The sequence below is a fragment of the Dendrobates tinctorius genome, unplaced genomic scaffold, assembly GCF_039654945.1.
Source record: "Dendrobates tinctorius isolate UK_male_01 unplaced genomic scaffold, ASM3965494v1 ptg000030l, whole genome shotgun sequence".
NCBI lineage: Eukaryota > Metazoa > Chordata > Amphibia > Anura > Dendrobatidae > Dendrobates > Dendrobates tinctorius.
In genome coordinates this window covers 21,357,055-21,383,572 of record NW_027361698.1, presented here as the reverse complement: position 1 = coordinate 21,383,572, position 26,518 = coordinate 21,357,055, and the positions used below count along the sequence as shown (strand labels likewise).

Here is a 26,518-nt window from a genome sequence, read left to right as displayed (position 1 = left end):
ACCAATCATACATATTCTCCATCCCATAGTCCCATGCCCATATACCCATCATACATATTCACCATCCCATAGTCGAGTGCCCATATACCCATCACACATCCTTCATCTCATAGTCCCATGCCCATATACCCATCATACATATCCTCCATCCAATAGTCCCATGCCCATATACCCATCATACATATCTGCCATCCCATAGTCCCGTGCCCATATACCCATCATACATATCCTCCATCCCATAGTCCAGTGCCCATATACCCATCACACATCCTCCATCCCATAGTCCCATGCCCATATACATATCCGCCATCCCATAGTCCAGTGCCCATATACCCATCACACATCCTCCATCCCATAGTCAACCATTATGACATCATAATGAGCGGCGGGGCTTGCAATCTATGATGACATCAGCGTCGCCATGGCAACCATTATGACATCATAATGAGGGGCGGGGCTTGATACACACACACTGTTTCCCCATTATGCAAATAGGGGCATTATGACATCATAATGAGGGGCGGGGCTTGACACACACACACTTTTTCCCCCAGTATGTAGATAGGGGCAAAATTGTTTGGTGAATTGGAACACGCAGGGTTAAAATTTCACCTCACAACATAGCTTAGGACGCTCTCGGGGTCCAGACGTGTGACTGTGCCAAATTTTGTGGCTGTAGCTGCGACAGTGCGGATGCCTATCCCGGACATACACACATACACACATACATACACACATACATACATACATACACACTTTGAGCTTTATATATATCAGATATCCAGATATATACTTAGATTATTGTGCCAATGCCTCCTATTTTTCTCATATGCATGTTTCATCCTTTCCCACTTGTCTCCTTGTACTTTGGTTATGTTCAATAAAATTTTGTACTTCATTCATATGGGATATTTGATCGTTTTTGTTTGGGTCTTCATTTGTGCTTTTAAAACTGTAGGGTAACCTGTCCTTGGGGAGGATCCCCTCTCTTTTTCTCCTGGAAATCCAATTACCGATAAGTAGAGTTGAACGACTTTGTTCGGATCGGGTTTCATGAAACAAAATTTGTTTCAGATGAAACTGGTCCAACTAGGGCAAAAAAAGTCGGAGTTTCGTCCGAAACCCGACCCCACTGCAAGTCAATGGGGAATAAAAGTCGGCATTGAGTGGATGAATGTCATTTTCAAATTTTTGTTTTCATTTTTTGTGAGAAGGTACACGAGTGTTCTAACTTACTAACTTATGTTCTTACTATTATATGATCCACAAATTATGAATAATTTAGAAATTTACAAACGGTTTTTAAACTGCCACAATTTCACAGTGTTCGGGTGCTTTCACATTTGTCGTTTTCATTGCAGTTCTTGGAACGAAAATTACAGAGAAGCATAATCTTTCCAAGTTAATCCTACTCCTTGTACTGTGCACTCCTTGCTTTGATGCTTAAAACTGCTTAAAATTTTAAAGAGTCATTCCCAAAATCACAATTTATCACCTATCCATAGGATAGGGAATAGCTTGCTGATCGCTGGGGTCTGAACGCTTCCTCCAGAGATCTCAAGATCAGGACTCGTAACCTCTGAGAATGGGGCTCTGTGGTCTCATCTTGAATGGAGCAGAGATGCTCATGCTTAACCTCCATTCCATTCATTATCTGTGAGACTAATGGACAAAGCTACATACCAACAAGTCACTTTGCCTGGGAAGGGTGAGGACAACCCATTGGTCCTTTTGTAACAAGAGAAAGGAAGCCTAACTAGCACTACAGCTCTCCAGTGGAGTAAATCACTACTAGGCTCCCTCTGTATATATATATATATATATATATATATATATATATATAAAGTGTTCCAAAACGTATATATGTTTTTACTGTATACTTTTGCATGGAATAAAGTTGTTTTCCTCAAACTGCAAAAAAATGTGTACAAATGTATTTTGTTGCGAGAGGACAAAAGGATCTTTTCTTGGTTTCCACTTGGTGAATGTAGCACTTTGTATATGATTCGCTTATAAGCAGTACCTTTCTTGTCATATATTGTACAGTGCTCCAACTGTAGGCCCTTAACATACCAGGTTTAAATACATTAGACAGGACTGCTCCGAGAAGGGTATACCGTGATGTGGTGGAGTGGCTTTGTATACATTTTTTGCAAAAAACGTATCAACTAAATACCCTGTTTTTGTTATCATCTTTTACCAGCACTTGCTGCTTATTGTTACATATATTTTACAACAGAGTATTCATGCATGTTTGTCATACTGTGTGTTTTTTCTGTGTCTCAGTCTTTGGGTATTGTGAACATTGTCTTACTGACCTGTTCATTCTTGTGCATGTCCCATGTGTTTTTAATTTATTAATTTCTTGCTCATGCAAGCTTTGGGAGATCCCCGCCTCTCTCTTGTGGGACTTGCACATTAAGAGCCATTTTGCCCAGCGTTCCCATACCGGGCAGCGCCTTTCTGAATCCTGCTCATGTAGGTATTGTTCACATGATCAGGTTTAAATACATTAGATAGGACTGCTCCGAGAAGGGTATACCGTGACGTGGTGGAGTGGCTTCGTATACATTTTTTGCAAAAAACTTATCAACTAAATACCCTGTTTTTGTTATCATCTTTTACCAGCACTTGCTGCTTATTGTTACATATATTTTACAACAGAGTATTCATGCACGTTTGTCATACTGTGTGTTTTTTCTGTGTCTTAACATATCGCATAGAAAAGAAAATCAGAACAAAACTAAGTTTTAGATTGACAGCAGATCCAGCGAAGGCTCATTTAATAGTGGTTCAATATTGAGCACCAGAGATTTCTGTCAGGAAGACATTGTGATGGAAATCTCATATGTTTATGTTAAATCCAACTAACCATAAAAGATAGGGAGAAAAAAGGGGGACAGGTGTCACGCACAATCTAAAGGGCCTGTCACACTAAGCGATATCGCTAGCAATATCGCTATAACTTGTTCCGTTATAGCGATATTGCTAGCGATATCACTATGTGTGATACTTACCTACGACCCGCTCCCCCGCTGGTTATCGCTGATCGCGCGAGAACGTCCAGCACCGTTTCTCGTCGTCAGCTTCCTGCGGCGCTTCCTGTGGTGAGACGAGCGACGAGCGTGGAGCCGGGCGGGAGGACGTCAGGATCGCCTAGTGTGACAGGTAAGTAGCGACCCCCGTCCCCAGCGATGTCGCTGGTGAGATCTGCCTGTGTGGCAGCTCACTAGTGACCACTTAGCGATGCACCAGCGATCCTGGCTGCGTCATATCGCTGGTCGGGATCGCTGGTGCATCGCTAAGTGTGACAGTACCTTTAGTGTAGTAAAAACTGTTTCTAAATTGCACGTTATAATAGTTGCACTCACCAGAAACAGGCGAATTGAGGCATGGATAGGATCCCGCAGGAGGATTGCAGCTCGACCAGCTGGGCTCATGGCATTTGACGCTGAGCCATGCTGACGTCACACAGGTTTTGCCAGCGGAAGCGACATTACCCGACCGCTGTGATCAGCACAACAGGCGTGCTATAAATAGATCTTTTGAAGAGCATTCAGACACGCACAATCCCTTGAGATAAAGCCTTACCGTGAAACACGCGTCAGGGGGCCTCGGCCATCCAGGTACAGTATCTGCCTAGCAGCAGCGGCTCTTCACTCTTTCCTCTCCCTTTATCCTCTTTGGTCCACCTTATACTGGGTATAAGCAGCTCTTGGGCTTGCATGACTGCATTATACCGTTTTCCTTAGCCTTAGTTTGCTTACTATATTACACTTAAGATCGAGCACTTGTATTTATTAGGGATTGAGGACTTACCCCATTGCTGTTTGCCATTATGTATGTAGGCATTTCAAATATAAATTTTTTTTTTTGACACATTTCATTTATCTTTTGATTAGTGTATACATATTGTTGCCACTTTATGATTATGGCTTTTGCGGGCTTTATATGTAAAGAACTTTCGATATAGTCTTTTGTCACCTGCATATTTTGGGAATTATTGTCCTTGGAAGCCCTTTTTTTAAAAAAAGCTCCATATATGGACTATTGGTTTACTATTTATGCATATATTTTCTCATGAAGTTCTTTGTACCTGGTTTATAGGCCATTGTTCTTTTGCATTAACTGCTCCTATAAATATTGCTTTGTACTTCAATGCTTTTTAATCGATTTGTAATAAAACCTCATTGTTTTTATGGCACATGGTTTCCGCTTTTTTCCTTTTGTATGATTTAAAACAACCGTGGTGAAAGCAATCAATACACAACGAAACACCCAAATAGTTGTCGGCGCTTCCGTCACAAGATTCTCGTGGACATCAAATATAATTATTTATTTGGGAGTTACAGGATAAAACAACGCATTTCGACTCCTACATCCCGGAGTCTTCTTCAGGTTCTAAAAAATATAATGTATAAAAAAGTATACCACATTCGCTTTTTATATATCCTGCTTCCCAAGAAACCAATGGAGGAGAATATTGGGGGAGCTTTTATGGAGGATTAGCCTCCTTTTTTGCTATAAAGCTCCCCCAACATTCGGCTCCATGAAGTAAGATATATATAAAGCGAATGTAGTATACATTTTTATACATGATATTTCTTAGAACCTGAAGAAGACTCCGGGATGTTCAAGTCGAAATGTGTTGTTTTATCATGTAACTCCCAAATAAATAATTATATTTGATGTCCACAAGAATCTTGTGACCGAAGCGCCGACAACTATCTGGGTGTTTTGTTATCTATTGATATGTTTATGTTAAACTGCAGCCACTAAGCCACACGTAGGCACCCTTGTGCTGTTCCTTGCAAAAAAAATATGCCAACCTAGACGCAAACCAGCGAAAAAGATGCCAAATGGACACACTTTTCAACTGCTTTGCAGTGTGCATCTTACTGCAATGGACACCTGGGATGTAAAGTCCTGGTCAAAAGTTTGGACACACCTGTTTATGCAATGGTTTTCTTTGTTTTATTGGAATGTGCACACTGTAGATTCAGATTGAAGGCAGCAAAACCACAAAGGTACACATATGGAAGCCATGACCAAAGGGAGATGTGTGATATAAACCAGAATATGTGTTAAACCATAGATTGCTGAAAGTGCACCATTTTTACTCTGATGACAGCATTACACACCCATGACATTTTATCAACCAGCTTCATCAAGTAGTCACCCGGAATGACTTTCCAGCAGTCTAGAAGGAGATCACAGAAATGTAAAGAACATGTTGGCTGCTGTTAGCACAGTGCTGGCGCTCCTGCATTTGTCCCCTTCCTCCTCGCTCCAGGGACACCAGAATATTCACTTAACCATACGTGCTCACTCGACATGCAGGTCTCCTGGAAGTGTAAATATGATGCGCATGCTCCTGGCTTCTTATCATGCCAGCGCACATGCTTCTAAAATGTCCCCAGCCAGTGGCTGGGAGACATCTGATATTTACAGCACCCTCACCTATTGGGAGGTGCCTTAGCAACTTCAGTTATCATTCTATATCCTGTTACCTAGTTGTAAGGTCCCGTACCTGTGATCTCTGTATCTGATCCTGCTATCCTGCTTATCTGATCCTGTCTGCCCTGACTGCACCTGATTCTGCCCGTCCTGCTGCCTATACTTACTAACCACTTACAATTCAAGACTAGAAAAGCTACCACACTAGGTAGGATTCATTCACCATGTCTATATTTGAGTCTGAATAATAAACCTAAAAATACTTGACTCCACACCTCAGGTATTTTTAAGTGTGGCCATAATATTTGCACATGCTGCAAACATATAGTCAATTCTACCCAGTTTACATCTACAAGTACGAATGCAACATATAAAATCAATAATTTTATAAATTCAACCTACACAGTATATCTTCTCTCCTGTCTGATTTGTAACATCCAATATGTCGGCTGCACCACTGGTCCCCTGAAAATAAAATCAGATGACATCTATCAGATATAGTTAATAAATTATTTTTTAAGTATTCAGCAGCATCTAAACATTTACCCTTATGCCATAATATAGTTACTACTGAATGTTGGGTTACAGGTATAGAACAAGAAAATAAGCTGCACAGGGGTGGGGATCACCATAGGAAACTCCTTCGGTCCTGGTGGATCTATTTATTACAGACCAGGATGCCATGAGGCATGAATGTTAAACATGATCTCATTTATCATTACAAATAATGATCCCACATTGTCTTTCTTTGCCTTATCTTTGCCTTAATTTTCATTTTGATTGTCATGTCTCTTATTATTCATTGCATTATTTCAGATATTTTTTATCATGCATTATGTGTTTTTAAACTTTTTGTATATAGTTTACCAGGATTGGTTCGGACACATCATGTGTCTTTGACAGGAAGTAGTTTATAATGCCGACATTATGGTCATTACACGATACAATGACTAAGGACCTTGAGGTCTGAAATGTGTCTGCTAGACAATTTCCCCCCTTCCATGGGGTAGTGAAATTTATTCTATTTATCCTTATGTTTAATATTTTGACAAATAAATTTCAGTCTTTACGGGATCCTTGAAGACGGATCTTTTCCTGCATTTGACTTATACCCGAACCCGTCTGCCTGTGCCTAGTCCTGTTACTGATCCGTCTGAACCGGCTCCTGTGTACCCGCACCTGTGATCCTGTACCTGTGGTCGTCCCGCGTTCCTATACCAGTCCTACTTGTGCCTGATACTGGTTCTGTCAACCAGCTGCATACATCCTACTAACCAGTTCCTGGATAGTCCTGCTTCCCTGTCTGTTTGGGTGTCAGCTGTCGCGGCTCCAAGGTCTGTCGTGAAGTGGCACCAGGCGTCCACCTGGGTTCAAGTTTTACTACACCTTCAGGGGCTTTAGTGAAGAACCAGGTGTTTGCTTAGTTACACCCCTTGAGGCTCTCCCTGGACAGCAGCACAGTGGTTCCACTACTATGTGCGTAACAGTTTGATAAGCCCATGGGATCCACTGTCTCTCATACCCTACAAGTCTCTGACCTATACTATGAGATGACCCGTCTGAGAGATCAGCAAAACAAGATCCTATCTCACCAGACTGTTAATGCCCACCTGGATGCTTTGACGACAGCCGCCGCATCCACTCCGGTTCAATATGCAGCAACTTGGGCAGTGACCATTCAGTCCACAAGTCATACTTCAAGTCCTAGACCCCATCTATCTGCACCACCATGCGATAATCTCAGATCTACAGACCTTTCTGCAGGCGTTCTGCAAGGTATTTGACAAACCACGCCGAGTCACTTCTGTTGCCTCATCCCTATTCAGACTACACCGTTCAGGTTTGTCTGTATGCAATAATACACAGTCTATTTCCGCACCCTGGCTTTTGAACTTGGCTGAACAACGAGGCACTGGTAGCTCCCTTCTGGGAGGGATTGTTCAGAAGCATTAAGGATGAACTAGCAGGCTGATATATTTCTACAACACTTGACGATTTAGATTCCCTGACCATCCAAATCGACTTCCGGTTCAAGGAACGCTCCCAAGAGATGGTGCAAGAAAGAAAACTGCTTAGTCTGGCACTTCCAAAGGCCACTCCCTCTTCAGCCTACCGCGCCCGCAGCATCTATTGAACCTATGCAAGATGACAATGTGGAGCTGACTGAGCAATGTCAGGAGATCCATTAAGCCAAGGGCTTGTGCTTCTATTGTGGAGAAACCAAACCAAACTGAATCTGCAAGGAGCATACAATCTAATTCGAATACGAAGAGGAGATGAATGAAAGATGGCTTTCAATGCCAGGAACGGTCATTATGAATACTGTGTTATGCCGTTCGGGCTCAGCGATGCCCCAGCTGTCTTTCCAGAATTTGTGAATGACATCTTTTGAGACCTCCTCTGTACTTGTGTGATGGTTTACCTGGACAATATCTTCTCTTCAGTTCTGCCCTTTCATAAACGGAATGTTCGCCAAGTCCTGCAGAAACTCAGAGAGAATTGCCTGTACACTAAATTTGAGAAATGTGTGTTTGAAAAATCTTCTCTGCCTAGGTTATATCATCTTGAACGCAGGCCTGGAGATGGATCTAGAGAAGGTGTATTCTATTTTCAAGAGACTGCATCGTGATGGCGTTAAAGCTATCCAGAATTTCCTGAGATTCACCAACTACTACTGGCAATTCATTCTGCATTTTTTGTCTTTAATTGCTCTCATCACTGCCATGATTCATAAGGGAGCCTGTTGTGAATTCTCTTTCTGGGCTCCCTCTGATGGTTACTGAAGGTAGTGGAGCTGGTCAGATTGACAGAGGTGTTGCGAGTTCTCTTTCTGGACTCCCTCTGGTGGTTACTGGAGGTAGAGGAGCTGGTCAGATTGACAGAGGCTTGCCACCTGATAATGATGATGACGATTGGAGATCTGGGGTTTCTGACTGGTGTATTTAAGACAGCTGACTTCCTTCAATCTGTGCTGGTGATTTTCTTCCTGTGCCTTCTGAGGTCTTATGTCTCCTGCTCTGTTCCTGCATGGTTCAGCTAAGTGGTGCATTTGCTAATCTTTTTGCATTTTGATCTAGTTTTGTCTATCTCTGCTTTGTGCGGGTCAGCTTGCTCCTGCTGGGGCTGTGCTGGATCACCGCCCATATGTTACTACTTGTGTCAGTTTGTTCTGTCCCCTGTTATATTGGTCTCTTTTTGCTTTGCTATCAGTATATACTAGAGTGCTGATATAGTGGGGGCGAAATCGTGTGACTTCAGTGTTTTTTGTGCATCAGACGTGTTAGATTTTTCAGGGTTTTTGCGTGATTGCAGACAGTGTCTTTCCTTTCCTGTCCTGTCTAGTCAGTTTGGGCCCCATCATTTGCTCAGTCTATTTTTCTGCCTGCGTTTGTGTTTCATTTTGTCTCACCGACAATATATGTTTGGGAGCTGTCTATTCCTTTGGGGTCTGCTCCGGGGCAGCATAGATTTCACCTTTCTTGCTTTAGGCTGAGTTAGTTCTCCGGCTGTGCCGAGGCGTCTAGGGCATCGTAGGTACGCTCCATGGCTACTGCTAGTTGTGTGGATAGGATCAGGGGTCTGCAATCCGCTTAGTTACCAACCTCTCTGGTTTTCTGGTGGCTTAGCCTATCCTCCTCAGTGACCCATTCATAACAAAATCACCAGCCTTACTGTAGATTCTAGGGTACTCTAAAGATGGAAATAATTTTTAAAAAAAAGTGTCAGAATTTTTTTTTGCATATTTTTTCCTCTTTTTTTTCTGGGGCCATAGGAGGATATTTTTTTGTCAAAATGGAGACTAAGTAATTGTCTGATCATGTTAAGCAGCTCGCTGCTGAAGTGTGGGGAATTTCTGCCTGTCTCGCTCAATCATCTGCTGTTGAACCAAAAATCCCTTCTCCTGATGTGTTTTCTGGGGATCGGTCTAAATTTTTGAATTTTAAGAATAATTGTAAACTATTTTTTGCTTTGAAACCTAACTCATCGGGGAGCTCTGTGCAGCAGGTTAGAATTGTCATCTCCCTGCTGAGCGGTGATCCCCAGGATTGGGCCTTTTCTTTGACACCCGGAGATTCTGTTCTGGCTAATGTGGACACGTTTTTTCAAGCCCTGGGGTTGTTGTATGATGAACCTAATGCTATTGATCAAGCTGAAAAAAACCTTATTGGCATTGAACCAGGGTCAGGATTCTGCAGAGTTATATTGTCAAAGATTCCAAAAGTGGGAGGTCCTTACTAAATGGAATGACGATGCCCTAGCAGCTTTCTTTCGGAAGGGTTTGGCAGAAACCGTAAAAGATGTTATGGTGGGATTTCCTGTCCCCTCTGGTCTTGAGGACTCTATGTCATTGGCCATTCAAATTGATCGGCGTTTACGTGAACGTAAAACTACACGAGAGGCATTGCCGTCTTTCAAACGAACTTCAGAACCCATGCAATGCGATAGGGTTTTGTCTAGAGCTCAACGTCAGGAGTTTAGAAACCGTAATAAGTTGTGTTTTTTCTGTGGGGACGCCTTTCATACTATTTGTCTGCCCTAAACGAGAAAAGCGTTTTGCTCACGCATTTGCATTGGGCAGTATACAGCCTAAGTTCCTTTTGGCGATTACCTTGATGTGCTCCTTGTCTACATTTTCCGCTAAGGCTTTTGTTGATTCAGGAGCAGCTTTCAATCTGATGGATTTGCCAAACGTTGTGGTTTTCCCATGATACCCCTGCGGACTCCTATCCCTTTGAGGGGTATTTGTGCTACTCCTTTGGTGGAGAATAAACCCCAGTTTTGGACCCAGGTGATAATGTGGGTCGCTCCGGACCACGAAGAGAATTGTAAATTTTTGGTGTTGCACAATTTGCATGATACTATTGTGGCGCCCCCAGGAGTATGGCCGCCACAGTGGCTTTGCCTTCCTCCAGGGAGGCTAATGCCAGGCTAGGAGGCAATGAAGGGTCTCTCTCACAGTTAACCCATACATGCAACACAGTTCCACTCCAGGCCAGCAGGGGGGACTCTGAACCGGAATTAAGGGGAGGAGTGCTCTCAGAGGGCCAAGAGGAAGGAGTGGTCAGTTAGTCTGAGGAGGGTGAAGTGTGGGAGAAGCACGAAGATCGAGCAGAGAGGAAAGGATCATCTCCAATGAGAGCGAATGAACTGGAGCCTGGTCTCCACGGTTGTATGGATACTAATGATCCTGCAACAGACACCAGAGGAGTAGGAGGCTGTAAATGCACTACCCCATCTAAGACTCGGAGGCACAACAGCACGGAGTGAGCCAAGAGAGGAATAGCGGCTACAGCTGTCTGTCATACGAGGAGTGAGAGTAGAAGAGAATTGAGAGGAACTTCAGTGTAACTCAGTACTAGGAGTACTTCACTCAAATTAGCGCTAGGAAGGAGACTGCACAGCCCATCTGCTGAGAGAGAATCCCTGAGTTGCTTCCAGGCTAGCCTGCTCCAGTACCATCTGTAATCAGGACCCTGGACTGCATTTATCAAGTAAAGGTACAGAAATTGTACCCCGCTGTGTCTTTGTCTGCTTCCTACCCTTCCGGCACCGCTACATCCCAGTGCCAACCACATCTACACTGCCCTGGGACTACAGCTTCACCTGTGGGGAGCTTTTACATCTTTGCTGCTCCATACCATCAGTCTTAGCGGATCTGCATGCAGCGTCGGCTTAACACCTCCCTTGTCGAACACCACAGGTGGCGTCACAAACTATTCATTTAACCACATTCAAACCATTACATTCTCCCATTACTTGGGAGCCCAGGGCCACAGACCGGGTCCCTGCTGCTGTGACATATCCCGCTGATACCGGCCCGGTACCGAGTACCCCACAGCCCTGGGAGGGTGACCCAATTTGGCGTCTCGAACAGGATTACGGAGCTCGGTATCCCCGGGTCCTGTGTGCCATAGACTGTGTTTGTGTAAAAGACTGTGTGAAATTGGCGCCATTGCCGTCATTATCTCGCTGATTGGCGCGCGCGGGAAGAAAAGGAGCAGGCCTTCATGGGAGGAGCCTGCCGGAGAGTGCAAAGCAGTGAAATCCCGCGCGGGAAGAGGAAAAAGCACACAAGAGGTGGGAGGAGCTGAGGCCTACAGTCCGGAGCATCAGGCCTGCAGAGCGGCCGCCAGTAAGCTCACACAACCCCCGGCCCTGGCTAACGTTAACTAGGGGGGGAGAGAATGTCCACACCACACAGCAATGCAGCGGCAGACGCCGCCGTCAACCCCTCCGCGCCGCAAGGAGTAGCGCCCACCGCAGCGGTCCCCATAATGCCGCTGTCTATGCCCTACCTTCCGGGAGCAGCATGGCTACCACAGTATTCAGGGGAGTCACATACCCTGAGTGAATTCAAAGAGAGACTGTGCAGTTTGTTTGAAGTATACCCCCTGTCTGAAAGCCATTGAAAAGTGGTGCCTGTAGTGTGGTCAATGTAACCTGCGCAGAAAGGATCGAGACAGCCAGAGAGCTCCTCTACAGCCAATAGTAACCAAACAGCCACTCGAGTTGGTAGCCCTGGACCATGTGAAGCTGGTTCCAAGCCGGTCAGACTACATCTATGCTCTTACCATTGTGGACCACTACTCAAGATTCCTAGTAGTTGTGCCTGTAAAAGATCAAACAGCCAGGACAGCAGCCCGAGCATTCCAACAGCACTTTTGCAGACCACATGGTTACCCTGAAAGAGTGCTTACAGATCAAGGTCCAGCTTTCGAAGCAGAAGTGTTCCAGGAATTCTGTAACTTGTATGCTTGCAAGAAGATCCGGACAACCCCTTATCATCCACTGACCAATGGCATGTGTGAGAAGATGAACCAGGTAGTGATTGACCTACTGAAGACATTGCCTTTGGAGGAGAGAAATCTGTGGCCTGAAAAGTTGCCAGATCTGGTAGACCTCTACAACCATATTCCAGTGAACTCCGCCAACTGTACCCCAGCCTACCTAATGAGAGCAAGGCCTGGCAAGTTGCCTATTGATTTGGACATGGGAGTCCTTACGCCTGAAGTAACATCACCAGATGCTGACTGGGATACAGAAAGACAACAATGGTACAGAAGAGTACAAGAGTGTGTGGAGAAGAGTCTAGCTCAGGCAAGACAAAAGCAAGAAAGGCACTACAATCAGCATGCACCTGCAGTTCCCTTGTCACCAGGAGAGCAAGTCTTAAAAAGGAAAAGAAGATTGCATAAATTGGATGACCAATGGGAAGCTGAACCTTACACTATTGTACCCTCAAACTTTGACAATACCAAGGTGTGCCTTATTAGCAAAGATGGAGGAGAAACCTGAGCAGCCGTATCAAGAGATCATTTGAAATTATGCCCTCACCAGTTAAGAGAAAGAATGGAAGAACAAGATAACATCCAACCCCTAGAAGAAGAAAAGGTCAGCACTATACTTGGAGAATTCCCTGCAAGTTGGACTAAAGTAAATGATGCTATAGTGGTGCCAGTGTTGACATTTCCCCAATTGGTAGCACAGGAAGACGTGATTCAAGAAAATCCTGAAGATCAGGAAAATCAGGCAGCAGATGCTACACCAGCAGTGGAGTCAGAGAACCCTCGCCCTGCCAGTAGTGAATCTGACATGCCCACAGTGACTCTAAGATCTAGTAGACGTATGCTACCCAGTTCACACACAACACCAGTAGTTAGAACCAGACAACCAGTCCAGTCCATAACAGCACCAGTGTTATGCAGGTCTACCCGTACTACACAAGGTATACCACCCATTAGATTCCGCATATAAAGTAATATGACTGCTAAAATGTATGTATATATGTAACTGTTCTCAAGTTTTGTGCCTACAGGTAATCTGTAAGAGTTTCCTTTGAATTTTTTTCCAATTTCTTACCTTGTTTCATCGACACTGAACCACAGGACTGTGTGTGGTCAAAAACTTTCTTTGCAAATAGTTTACCATTTGCCCAGGAATGGACCATGGATATTGATGCTGAACTTATCATCTTAGGACTATTTTTGGAGCTCTTGGTTTTTGTACATTTTTCCTTTTTCAAATCCTGTACAATTATAATTGTTCACCTTGTTTAACTGTTTATGTTTTTCATGTCTTGTTCAGCCCAGGAGTGCTGACTTGCACTAGGGGGGAATGTGGCGCCCCCAGAAGTATGGCCGCCACAGTGGCTTTGCCTTCCTCCAGGGAGGGTAATGCCAGGCTAGGAGGCAATGAAGGGTCTCTCTCGCAGTTAACCCATACATGCAACACAGTTCCACTCCAGGCCAGCAGGGGGGACTCTGAACCGGAATTAAGGGGAGGAGTGCTCTCTGAGGGCCAAGAGGAAGGAGTGGTCAGTTAGTCTCAGTAGGGTGAATTGTGCAGACATGTGGGAGAAGCATGGAGATTGAGCAGAGAGGAAAGGCTCATCTCCAGTGTGAGCGCATGACCTGGAGCCTGGTCTCCACAGTTGTATGGATACTAATGACCCTGCAACAGACACCAGAGGAGTTGGAGGCTGTAAATGCACTACCCCCATCTAAGACTCGGAGGCACAACAGCACGGAGTGAGCCAAGAGAGGAATAGCGGCTACAGCTGTCTGTCATACGAGGAGTGAGAGTAGAAGAGAATTGAGAGGAACTTCAGTGTAACTCAGTACTAGGAGTATTTCACTCAAATAAGCGCTAGGAAGGAGACTGCACAGCCCATCTGCTGAAAGAGAATCCCTGAGCTGCTTCCAGGCTAGCCTGCTCCGGTACCATCTGTAATCAGGACCCTGGACTGAATTTATCAAGTAAAGGTACAGAAATTGTACCCCGCTGTGTCTTTGTCTGCTTCCTACCCTTCTGGCATCGCTACATCCCCGTGCCAACCACATCTACACTGCCCTGGGACTACAGCTTCACCTGTGGGGAACTTTTACATCTTTGCTGGACCATAACATCAGTCCCAGCGGATCTGCATGCAGCGTCGGCTTAACACCTCCTTTGTCGAACACAACAGGTGGCGTCACAAACTATTAATTTAACCACATTCAAACCATTACATTCCCCCATTACTTGGGCGCCCAGGGCCATGGACCGGGTCCCCGCTGCTGTGACACATCCCCTGGGAGGGCGACCCACTATTGTTCTGGGTTTTCCTTGGTTGCAAACTCATAATTCTGTTTTGGACTGGAAATCTGTGTCTGTGGTGTGTTGGGGTTGTCAATGTGTTCTTAGTGACACTCCTGTTTTCTCCACCTCTCCCCAGTCTCATGATATTCCTGAGTATTTGGCTGATTTTTCTGATGTATTTAGTGAGAGTAAGTCTGCATCTTTGCCTCCTCATAGAAGTTATGACTTTGCAATTGAGTTAATGCCCGGGTGTAAATTTCCTAAGGGTCGGCTTTTCAACTTATCGGTACCCGAACATGATGCTATGCGATCTTATATCAAGGAGTCGTTGGAGAAGGGTCATATTAGACCATCCTCTTCACCTTTAGGTGCTGGTTTTTTTGTGGCCAAGAAAGATGGTTCATTAAGGCCATGTATTGACTATCGTTCCCTTAACAAAATCACTGTTAAATATCAGTACCCGTTAACCCTGATTTCTGATTTATTTTCCAGAGTTAAAAGTGAATGTTGGTTTACCAAACTTGACCTCAGGGGGGGCGTATAATCTTATTAGCATCAAGCACGGGGATGAATGGAAGACGGCGTTTAATACCCCGGATGGACATTTTGAGTACCTGGTGATGCCTTTTGGGCTCACTAATGCCCCTTCCGTCTTCCAATCTTTTATGAACGATATATTCCGGGACTTTGTGGATAAGTTTTTGATCATTTATCTGGATGATATTTTGATCTTTTCCAGTGATTGGGATTCTCATGTGGAACATGTCCGGACTGTGTTCCGGATTTTGAGGGAAAATTCTTTGTATGTTAAGAGATCGAAGTGTCTCTTTGGTGCACAGAGGATTTCATTTTTGAGATTCATTTTGTCCCCGTCTACTATTGAAATGGACCCGGACAAGGTACAGGCTATTTATGATTGGGTTCAGCCCACTTCTTTGAAGGCTCTCCAGAAGTTTTTGGGTTTTGCTAATTTCTACCGTAAATGTATAAGTAATTTTTCTGTTATTGTTAAACCACTGACTGATTTGACCAAAAAGGGCGCTGATGTGGTGAATTGGTCTCCAGAGGCAGCCTCGGCATTTCAGGAGCTTAAGCGGAGATTCACTTCTGCTCCAGTTCTACGGCAACCTGATGTCTCACTCCCATTTCAGGTGGAGGTAGATGCTTCTGAGATTAGTGCAGGAGCCGTTTTGTCCCAAAGAGATCCGGTGACTTCTAAGATGAATCCCTGTGCCTTCTTTTCTCGAAAATTTTCCCCATCTGAACGTAACTATGACGTGGGGAATCGGGAATTGTTGGCCATGAAATGGGCATTTGAAGAGTGGAGACATTGGTTGGAGGGAGCTAGACATCAAGTTGTGGTCCTCACCGACCACATGAATTTGATTTATCTTGAATCCTAGACAGGCTAGGTGGGCCTTGTTTTTCACGAGTTTAATTTTGTGGTCTCTTTTCTTCCGGGCACTAAGAATGTTAAGGCAGACTCCCTTTCTAGGAGTTTCTTTGCGGATTCTCTTGATGTGACCGAGCCTACTATCATTTTAGTTACCAACCTCTCTGTTTTTCTGGTGGCTTAGCCTGGTCCTGCTATCCTCCTCGGTACCCATTCATAACAGCAGACAATCCGAAGGTATGGACTCCAGAGGCTGAGAATGCTTTTCTTTCCCTGAAACAGGCCTTTTCCTCTGCTCCAGAATTACATCGACTAGAAGTGAATAAACAATTATTTCTGCAGGTAGACGCTTCATCTTCGGGGGCAGGAGCAGTTCTTATCCAGGAGGCCTTTTCTGCTCCAGAGCGCAACTACTCGAATGGTGACTGAGAGTGGTCATCCATCAAGATGGCTATAGAGGAGTGGCGGTAATTTCCCGAGGGATCAGTCCATCCAGTCATCATTTATACTGACCACAAGAACCTAGCCTATCTGCAGTCCGCGCAAAAAATGACGTGCCAGGCAAGGTTGTCATTATTTTTTGTCCAGTTTGATTTTGCTCTGCTTTTCCAGGTAGCTGACAAAAGCATCAAGGCTAATGCACTTTCCTGTTCCTTCCTGCTGTACCTATACCTGAACCAATTATGCCTGTGATCCCTTACCTGTGGTAATCCTATGTTCTTGTACCAGTCTTGGTTGTGCCTGATCCCGCTTCGGTCTACCAGACATCCTGCTAACCAGTTCTTGGCTGGTCCTGCTTCCTTGTCCCCTTGGGGGTCCGCTGCCGCAGCTCAGGGGTCCACCCTTGTGCAGCACTTGGCATCCACCTGGGTTCAAGTCTAACCACAACATTAGGGGCTCTACTGAAGAAAAAGGTGTTTGCTTAGTTACAGCCCTCCAGGCTCTCCCTGGATCGCAGCACAGTGGTTCCACTGCCACATGTGTAACAGCTGCTTTGCTTTCAGTCTCTGGCCCAACTTATTACATTAGATTGATGTTTGGTGATTATTGAGGTCATGTCATCTGGTGCCACACTGCGTCCCTCACATAGACCTTACATAGCCTGTAGGTGTGTACTTTGCCATTTCTCTGTTGTAACATAAATGGTGAAACTAAATGCAAATCAGATGGGGTAGCATGTCACTATTTGAAATGTGTGTGTTATTTATGAGGTCTGTGATCTGAGGTGCTTTCAATACGGATTTTCTATGGCTGGTAACATACCTGATGAACTTATCCTCTGCAGCAGAGGTATTTCTAGGCCTTTCTTTCCTAGAACAGTCCTCATGAGAGCAAGTTGCATCATAGTTATTGATACCAGCATTTGAGGATACCTATAAAGTGCTCACAAATCTCCAGCTTGACTGACCTTCATGTCTGAAAGTAATGATGGACTGTCATTTTTCTTTACTTAGTTTAGTGGTTCATGTCACATTTTGGCTTAGAACAGCTGTGGTATAGGGCTCAGCACTATAATGAACTTTGTACCTATACTGCCTATGCATGACAGTCAAAAATACTGTCTGAAGGCCGGTGATTCCACAAATGCACTTTAGAAGATGCATGCCTGGTCATTGGATGGAAATTCAGGTGATCAAATAAAGCTGCTTGACAGAATTCCAAAGGGTGTGTTAAACTGTCATTCAAGAAAAAGGGGACACTTTATGGTGAAGAATCTGAGATTTAACAAATATTCTTGTTTTTTCAGCTTGTTTCTTTACTGCTAATTTCAATATGTACTCGTTCATGGGTTTGCTGCCTTCAATCTGATTATACAAAAAGCACATTACAATAATAACAAAGAAAACCACTGCATGAACAGGTGTGTCCAAACTTTTAGCTGGGACTTGTACATGATAAACTGTAGCCACTTAGTCACACACAAGTTCCCTTGCACTATTTCATACAGCAAATAAAAGCTTTGATATACACTGGATAAATAGACACACTTTTGAACTCTGTTCTGTAGTGTTGAGGTTTTTCTCAGGGGGACAGTGCAATGGAATCTTCGGATGTATATGTCTAACTGCAACCACCGAGTCACCCATAGGCTTCCTTGTACTATTTCATACAGCAAAAAAAAAGCAAAAACGCCAACCTAGATTTATACCGGATGAATAGAGGCTAAATGAACACTTTTGATGAATTATGGCCTGTGCTTTCTAGCAAACAAATCAGTAAAATACAGTGTGAAAATTGCCTAAATCAATAACATTGATCATTAATTACGATAATTATTAAGTTTGACAGTGCTTTGGTGCATCATTATATGGTATTTTGTATTGTTTTAATTTAGTAGAGATTTAGTTTATGATACAGAAATGTCAAAAATTTCGACTACAGGTGTAATTTGAAATATTTTTATTTAATAGATAAATTTACTGAAGCATTTTCTCTCTAAATTAAAGGGGCAAGTCTATCCATAAACATACTGTACAATACAACAAACACTATTAGCTTCTGTTATCACCTATTTCAAGCCCAGAGAGGTTGATTGTGCTGTTATTCAATTGGATTAGTGCTAGAAAAAATGTCTACCCGCATGACCACTAGTAGGTAATATGAATCCAGTTCTAAGCAACTCTCGGAAAATTTTCCTTGCATATTGTGAATTGAGAACAATATCATGAGCTTAGTAATTTAGGTTAAATATCTTATGATCAATGTAATTTTATATCTATAGTTGTAGACTATGTTAACAGAAGCTCTAGAGATAGTAGAGATGATTTATGGGATTCACCATGGACATGTATATTGCATTTGATACTGTGCCTTAGATCAGCAGTAATAGACAATATGTACATTAATGAAAATATGAACATCTAGTTTCACTAGTACTGTGTCATACATAACCCTTAGTCATGTTTCAGGGGATGTTATCTCTAAGGCCTCATTCACATGTCCGAGTTAAGCACGTACGTGAAAAAAATTATTCCAGTGTCATCAGTGTTTTGCATCAGTGTGTCGTCAGTGTCTGTTTTTACAAAGAAGGTGTGGTCCACGTGTCTGTTTTTATCATCAGTGTGTGGTCCATGTGTCCAACTTTAATGTTTTTCACGGATGGATATAGAAATAAATTATAAAGCTTCTCCTATACTTTGCAATGTACGAGTTTTTCACCGACATATAGACTTGTATTGGTCCGTGTCATCCGAGCTTCCTGAAAATAAACCAGACATGTTTCTGTGTTTTGCATGGACAGACCGTCTGTCAAAAAACACAGGCATGTGAAAATCACTATAGATTATAATGGGTACGTACTTTGCCTGTAAAATAATGGATACAACAAATGCTTGCAACACAGATGTGTGAATGAGGCCTAAAACAAATATGAAAAACTTTTGCCATGTTTATAATTTGCAGGGATAATACATCACAATAATAATCCCCCTGAGGAAGCCCACGCGAAACGTGCGTTGGGGCTGCAGTGCGTTTGGTATACTGGGACTTATATGGGTAAGATCTCCCCCTTTTTGATAGCACTATGGCACTTTATTGATTTGGAGTGATTTACGCTGTTTATATATGGTAAATTTGCCAATGGTGATTTCAGTTTAATGTGATATACTCAACTTATGAATTGCTCCTTATTACAAGTTTCCATAGTTATATTGGGACATTTTTGTGCAATACTTATCTATTTTTGGTTTTCCATTGGGGTTTGAAATACCCAGTTCATATATAAAATTGTGTGTGCTATCCACTTTATACTGTTCGTGTCTTTCAGTTTTGAACAATTTTGGTCCATATCAATTTTAAAATTATGTGTATGATGAATGAATTTAAATTTTGCATGATACTTTAAACAGGCTTTTGTACTCTTTTCTCTGTGGTATGCTATATCACAATAATCCAGGTGGAGGAAATTTTACAAACCAGCACTTTAAGCAATATACAGTCTTCATCCACACATCCCAAATATTCCAAGTGTGATTATCTATACATTATCTTCCAGTTCACAAAAGAATGAAGAAGAGATGATTTTTTTTTCCAATCTGGATTGTGGAATTCTATGTGATTTATTCACAATCACATTTACAAAAAAAATGGATTTTTGTCCAGATTCGGGCAATGAGTACTTCGGACAAGCTCCATAGACCAATAGCATTCATTCTCCAGTTTGTTATCCTCACTGGACCCTGCACAAAAGAAAGAATGCTGATAAGTCAACAGCACGTACATAGAATATTTGCAGAACTCCAGTTATGCAGAAGCATTTTTGCAGGCATTATTAGGGGGATGAAGTGAACATGACATGACAGAATGTGATTATAAGTGATAAGGACATGTCATTAAGTTATGGAAAATAATATATTTCATATTAGGGAAAAAATGTAATACATTCAGTAAAACTGGAATTATGTACTATAAGATTCATTTAGTTCATTCCCTTTTCTTATATGGTAAGGACATATTCTGCAGCACTGTGCAGAGACTGCCACTAATTACTTCAGTACTGTCCGAAATCAGACTCACAATCTACTTTTCCCTATTTTAAACACACGTTAGGGTTAATTTCATAGGAAAACAATTATTCTCTAAAGAACAGGAAGGGAAAAAATGACAATCTGAAGGCGCTGTTTCACAGGATATAGTATAAAATTCTCTTTTTATTAATAAAACTAGATGTTTCTGGAGTGGAGCGCTCTCTTCATTAGTTACAAATAAAGATAAAAACATACATACTGAGTGAATTGCAATCTTATATAGAGCAGGTGTAGGTATTTCGATTCATTAATGATATAACCCTTACCATGTAATTAGGTATAAATATAAACATATACCCCCAGATACTAAACAGAGCGATTAGCAATAGCAAACAGATATCCATGTATCCCTATTCAGCCTGTATGGTCTATACATTCAGTCCTTCAGAAACTAATGTGGACAATTTACAAATCCAGAAACGATCCCTATTCACCTATCTTTCTCTATTATAATAAGTTATAAATTGGCGGGGGGGTTTCACGCACGTAAAAAAAAATGAGTCAACAAACTATGATTCATAATACCATTTTCTATATTAGACCCGTGTTTATTCATCCTGAGATGTATTGGCATGGCGCTCCGTCCCAAGCATTGCACTTTACATTGACACTGCAATACATAAATGACATGCGAACTGTTAAAATTTAAAAAAAAATTTACCAAAAAAATTTCCCATGTAGCAACTGATGTAAATAGCTTTCTACCGGAATGTATCCATTTACAGTTCTTACATTTCTGGTTACCTCATTTGGAAGTTCCACTGGTTTTCAGAATAGTAGGCTCATGTTTTATGTATTGCAGTGTCAATGTAAATTGCAATACGTGGGACGGAGCACTATGCCGATACATCTCATATTTGTATCTGATGAAGAGAGTCCACTCTAGAAACGCGTTGTTTTATTAATAAAAACAGAGTTTTCTACTGTATCCTGCGAGACATCGCCTTCAGATCGTCATTATTTTACTTCCTGTTCTTTGGATTTTTTTTTCCCTACTGGGATTGAATACGAGTGCTGCTGTCTGCCTTTGTCAGATTTGTGCCTGTGATTGTGCAACTCATCCAGGTGAGCCTGTCCATCATTTGGCTCCACTTGGTCAGTCTCAGCATGCTTACACATGGGAACACCCCTGTTTCTTTTCTCGCAAAAATAACCTCTGGTATATTTTTGAAGTGTGGGAGAAAACCAGAGTAGCCGGAGGAAATCACGTAGCCAGAGGAAATCATGCAAATGTTGTCAGATTCTAAATAAGATGCTGCGGGACAAGAATGCAAACCACTCAACCACACCCATGCTGCCCCGCATTGGGGTGTTTTATCTCTAGCAGATTTATAGCATACAGGAGTGACATATAATGAAAGATTTTCTTATAAATTATTTATTTCCTGTAGTTTCTATAGTATCAACATATTCTATATAGAAATAGGAACTAATTACAACAATCTCTGTCCCCGATGGAACTTTTTGTCTCAATCCTTATTTAAGTCTCAATATCGCTCTATGTGATACTTACCTCCGACCGGCTCCCCCGCTGATTATCGCTGGTCGCGCGAGAACATCCTGGACCAATTCTCATCGGGCACTTCCTGCTGAGCTTCCTGTGGCGCCGACGAGCGACGCGTGGACGCGGACGGGAGGATGTCAGGATCGCCGAGTCTGACAGGTAAGTAGCAACCCCCGACCGCTGCTATGTCACTGGTGAGATCTGCCTGTGTGGCAGCTCAGTAGCGACCACTTAGCGATGCACCAGCGATCCATATCGTTGTCGGGATCGCTGGTGCATCGCTAAGTAACCTTACAAATATGCGCTAGAGATAATTTAAAAAAAAAGTCAATTAACTAATTATTATTGCTTGAAGTGAGAAAGGATCATCCACATCAACACAATGAGAACATCAAGCACTCATCATGTAAATGACAATTAAATGGATGCCCAGTAAGTTTAATATAAAGATATTTTTATTTCTTTTTCACTTTTTATTATAATTATTTGAAAAGATTAATGCTTAATTTACATGTAGTGTTATAGATCAATTACCGTATACAATGTCATAAAAAAATAGCCCTCCTCCGGAAAAAAAAAACTCAATTTCAACCAAAGTCTTAGCCTAAGGACAATGTGTTTCACACATTCTCAGAATTAGTAGACTGCTCAAAAAAATAAAGGGAACACTTAAACAACAGAATATAACTCTAAGTAAATCAAACTTCTTTGAAATCAAACTGTCCACTTAGGAAGCAACACTGATTGACAATCAATTTCACATGCTGTTGTGCAAATGGAATAGACAACAGATGGAAATTATTGGCAATTCTCAAGACACCCTCAATAAAGGAGTGGTTCTGCAGGTGGGGACCACAGAGCACATCTCAGTGCCAATGCTTTCTGGCTGATGTTTGCTCACTTTTGAATGTTGGTTGTGCTTTCACACTCGTGGTAGCATAAGATGTACTCTACAACCCACACAAGCGGCTCATGTAGTGCAGCTCATCCAGGATGGCACATCAATGTGAGCTGTGGCAAGAAGGTTTGCTGTGTCTGTCAGCGTAGTGTCCAGAGGCTGGAGGTGCTACCAGGAGACAGGCCAGGTACACAAAAAAACTGAGTGTAAATCCCAAAAAATATGTTTCGATAAAAAATCAATATTTTATTCAAGTGGACTATACATCAGACAAAATTGATATTAATATAAATACAGACACAAAATAAGGTTCAAATCAGGGAAGGAACAAACAAACAAATATGTAACCCGGGCCTTAGAGAAACATCAAGAGGTTTGAAGATGGTTAAAGTAGAATACCTATTGTAGATACAATATCCATACAGCCTAAAGTGCAAGTGCCTCAATGTAAACAATGAATATTGGCCCTACAAATTAGCCATATCATACAAAGGATCTCCCAACAGATCCCTCATATCTGCCTACACCAATCAATGTATTAAAGAACATGTCAACAAAAGTAACAATAGCCACTCTTACCCATAGTCCCTCACTAAGAGTTCCAGAGCACTTTAGGCTGTATGGATGGATATTGTATCTACAATAGATATGTTACTTTAACCACTTTCCTACCTCCTGATGTTTCTCTAAGGCCCGAGTTACATATTTGTTTGCTTGTTCCTTCTCTGATTTGAACCTTATTTTGTGTCTGTATTTATATTAATATCAATTTTGTGTGATGTATTGTCCACTTGAATAAAATATTGATTTTTTATCAAAACATACTTTTTGGGATTTACAATCAGTTTTTTGTGTACTATGTCTGAGCGAGTGCACCAGTTGGGACATTCCCCTGGTCCTTGTATGATTTAAAATTGAGGATCACCTGCTATGTATTTACAATATATTCTGTTCTAATTTGTATATATGCAGGAGACAGGCCAGTACACCAGGAGATATGGAGGGGGCCATAGGAGGGCGACAACTCAGCAGCAAAACCGCTACCTCAGCCTTTGTGCAAGGAGGAACAGGAGGAGCACTGCCAGAGCCCTGCAAAATGACCTCCAGCAGGCCACAAATGTGCATGTGTCTGCACAAACAGTTAGAAACCGACTCCATAAGGATGGTCTGAGTGCCCGACGTCCAGAGATGGGGGTTGTGCTTACAGCCCAACACCGTGCAGGATGCTTGGCATTTGCCACAGAGGACCAGGATTGGCAAATTTGCCACTGGCGCCCTGTGCTCTTTACAGATGAAAGCAGGTTCACACTGAGCACATGTGACAGACGTGACAGAGTCTGGAGACGCCGTGGAGAGCGATCTTCTGCCTGCAACATCCTTCAGCATGACCAGTTTGGCAGTGGGTCAATATTGGTGTGGGGTGGCATTTCTTTGGAGGACCGCACAGCCCTCCATGTGCTCACCAGAGGTAGCACTAGGTACCGAGATGAGATCCTCAGACCCCTTGTGAGACCATATGCTGGTGCGGTTGGCCCTGGGCTCCTCCTAATGCAGGACAATGCCAGACTTCATGTGGCTGGAGTGTGTCAGCAGTTCCTGCAAGATGAAGGCATTGAAGTTATGGATTGGCTCGCCCGTTCCTCAGACATGAATCTGATTGAGCACATCTGGGACATCATGTCTCGCTCCATCCACAAACGTCACGTTGCACCACAGACTGTCCAGGAGTTGTCGGATGCTTTAGTCCAGGTCTGGGAGGAGATCCCTTATGACAACATCCACCGACTCATCAGGAGCATGCCCAGGTGTCATAGGGAGGTCAAACAAGCACATGGAGGCCGCACACACTACTGAGCATGATTTCTTTGTCTTGAGGCATTTCCACTGAAGTTGGATCATCCTGTAATTTGATTTTCCACTTTGATTTTGAGTATCCTTCCAAATCCAGACCTCCATGGGATATTAATTTTGATATACATTGATCATTTTTGTGTTTTCTTGTTCTCAACGCATGCCACTATGTAATGAATAAATATTTGCAGCTGCGATATTTCATTCAGTGATATCTGCGATGTGGTATCTTAGTGTTCCCTTTATTTTTTTGAGCAGTGTATATAGTAAGAATATACTGTACACTGAATAGTCCTAACAATTAAACACTGCGCCTAATATTGAAGAGATGCCGGTTTTGCCACCAAAACAACTCTGACCTGTCGAACTCCAGCAAACCTCTGAAGGTGTCCTAGTTGCCAGACAGGTCAGCATTTATTCTAAGTGTTCATCAATGAGTCTTAGCCATACATGAATGTGTTATTGATTCTCCTTCCGTGGACCATTTTTGGTGGGAAATAACCACTGCAAATTGGTAATACCCCATAAACATCATGTGTTGTTGATTATTTGGCCCTTGTCAAAGTTGCTCAGATTCAGAATACATCAACATCAAGAACTGACTCTTTACTTGTTGCCTCAAATATCGCACCCCTTGACAGGTAACATTGCCACAAGAAAATCAATGTTTTTCACTTCACCTCTTGTGGTGGTTTCAATGTTATGGCTCAACTACTTATAAATATTTTTTTTCTTTTTATGACTTTGTACCATTTTATACTGCCTCAATGTACAAGAGGAAGTGAGCGAAAGACTCGGACTGCAGAAAAGGAACATAACACTTGTGGCAGGGCTAAGGGTCGTGTAATTGATGGGAGATATGTGTCTCATAAATGGCTTATCTCCATAATGTAAGGCAGAAGTAAAGCATACCAGATATTGTTATTGTTTTTGTTTGAAGGACCTGTGGTGAGGTCACAGTCATGTGACCAGTCAGCTGCTGGGAACGTGGGTGTGGCTACAGCCTTATAATGTGACCTGCTCCTGAACCAGGGAGTTGTGTGTGGGGAGGACTAAACCTCCCATGTGTGCTGAGACTCCTGCTCTGAGTCTACAACTACGGACATTTTGTGTTATTTTGCCTGAGCTAAAAGGCTATTTGTTTGGTGTTACGTTGCCTTGTGCGTTTATGCCGTGAATAAACCGCAAGCACTGTGGAAGAACCTGTCTCACATTTGTCTCCCGCTGCACCTAAGCGAGCCACATCCCCACTATTGGTGGTACACGTGCGGGCAGCGGTCCCAGCAGAGACTTGAGACAGTTGCTGCATGTCCTGGGTGAAGTTTGCAGCGGGGCAACAAGCATTGCCTGGAATCATGGAGGACCTCATGAAACACCTGGTCCAGTCCCAGGCACTGCAGCAGGAAACCAACAAGCTGTTGTTACAGCAGATCCAGCAAGGCCAACAGGAGCAGCGGCAGCAGTTCCAGCAGAGCCAGCAGGAACAACGGCAGCAGATGCAGCTTCTGGCAACCGCCATCCAGGAGGGCAGGACGAGCGCCCCAACCCCAGGTCGGGCTGATGCCACCGACGTCGAGAAGGCGGTAAGACGCGCATTACAAAAAATGACCCCTGAGGATGATGTGGAGGCCTTCCTGACGGTGTTTGAGAGGGTGGCTGAGAGGGAAAAACTTCAGCCAGAGCGGTGGGCGGAGGTACTGGCCCCTTACCTAACGGGGGAGCCCCAGAAGGCGTACTTTGACCTGACGGTACAAGATGCCAGAGAGTATCCCAAATTAAAAGCGGAAATTCTCGCCCGCTTGGGGGTAACA

General features: G+C 43.0%; 1 protein-coding gene across 3 annotated transcripts in view; it reads right to left on the bottom strand.

Annotated features, from left to right (window-relative positions):
* Positions 1 to 18,313: 18,313 nt before the first annotated feature.
* EGF (epidermal growth factor) overlaps positions 18,314 to 26,518 on the bottom strand; it is a 221,387-nt gene continuing 213,182 nt past the window's right edge. For all 3 annotated transcript variants that reach the window (XM_073571963.1, XM_073571964.1, XM_073571965.1), the window contains one exon: positions 18,314 to 20,106. Coding sequence is in view for 1 of the 3 variants with exons in the window: in XM_073571964.1 (XP_073428065.1) it covers positions 20,097 to 20,106 (10 nt within the window). In the remaining 2 variants the exon portion in view is untranslated. The remainder of the gene's footprint in view (positions 20,107 to 26,518) is intronic.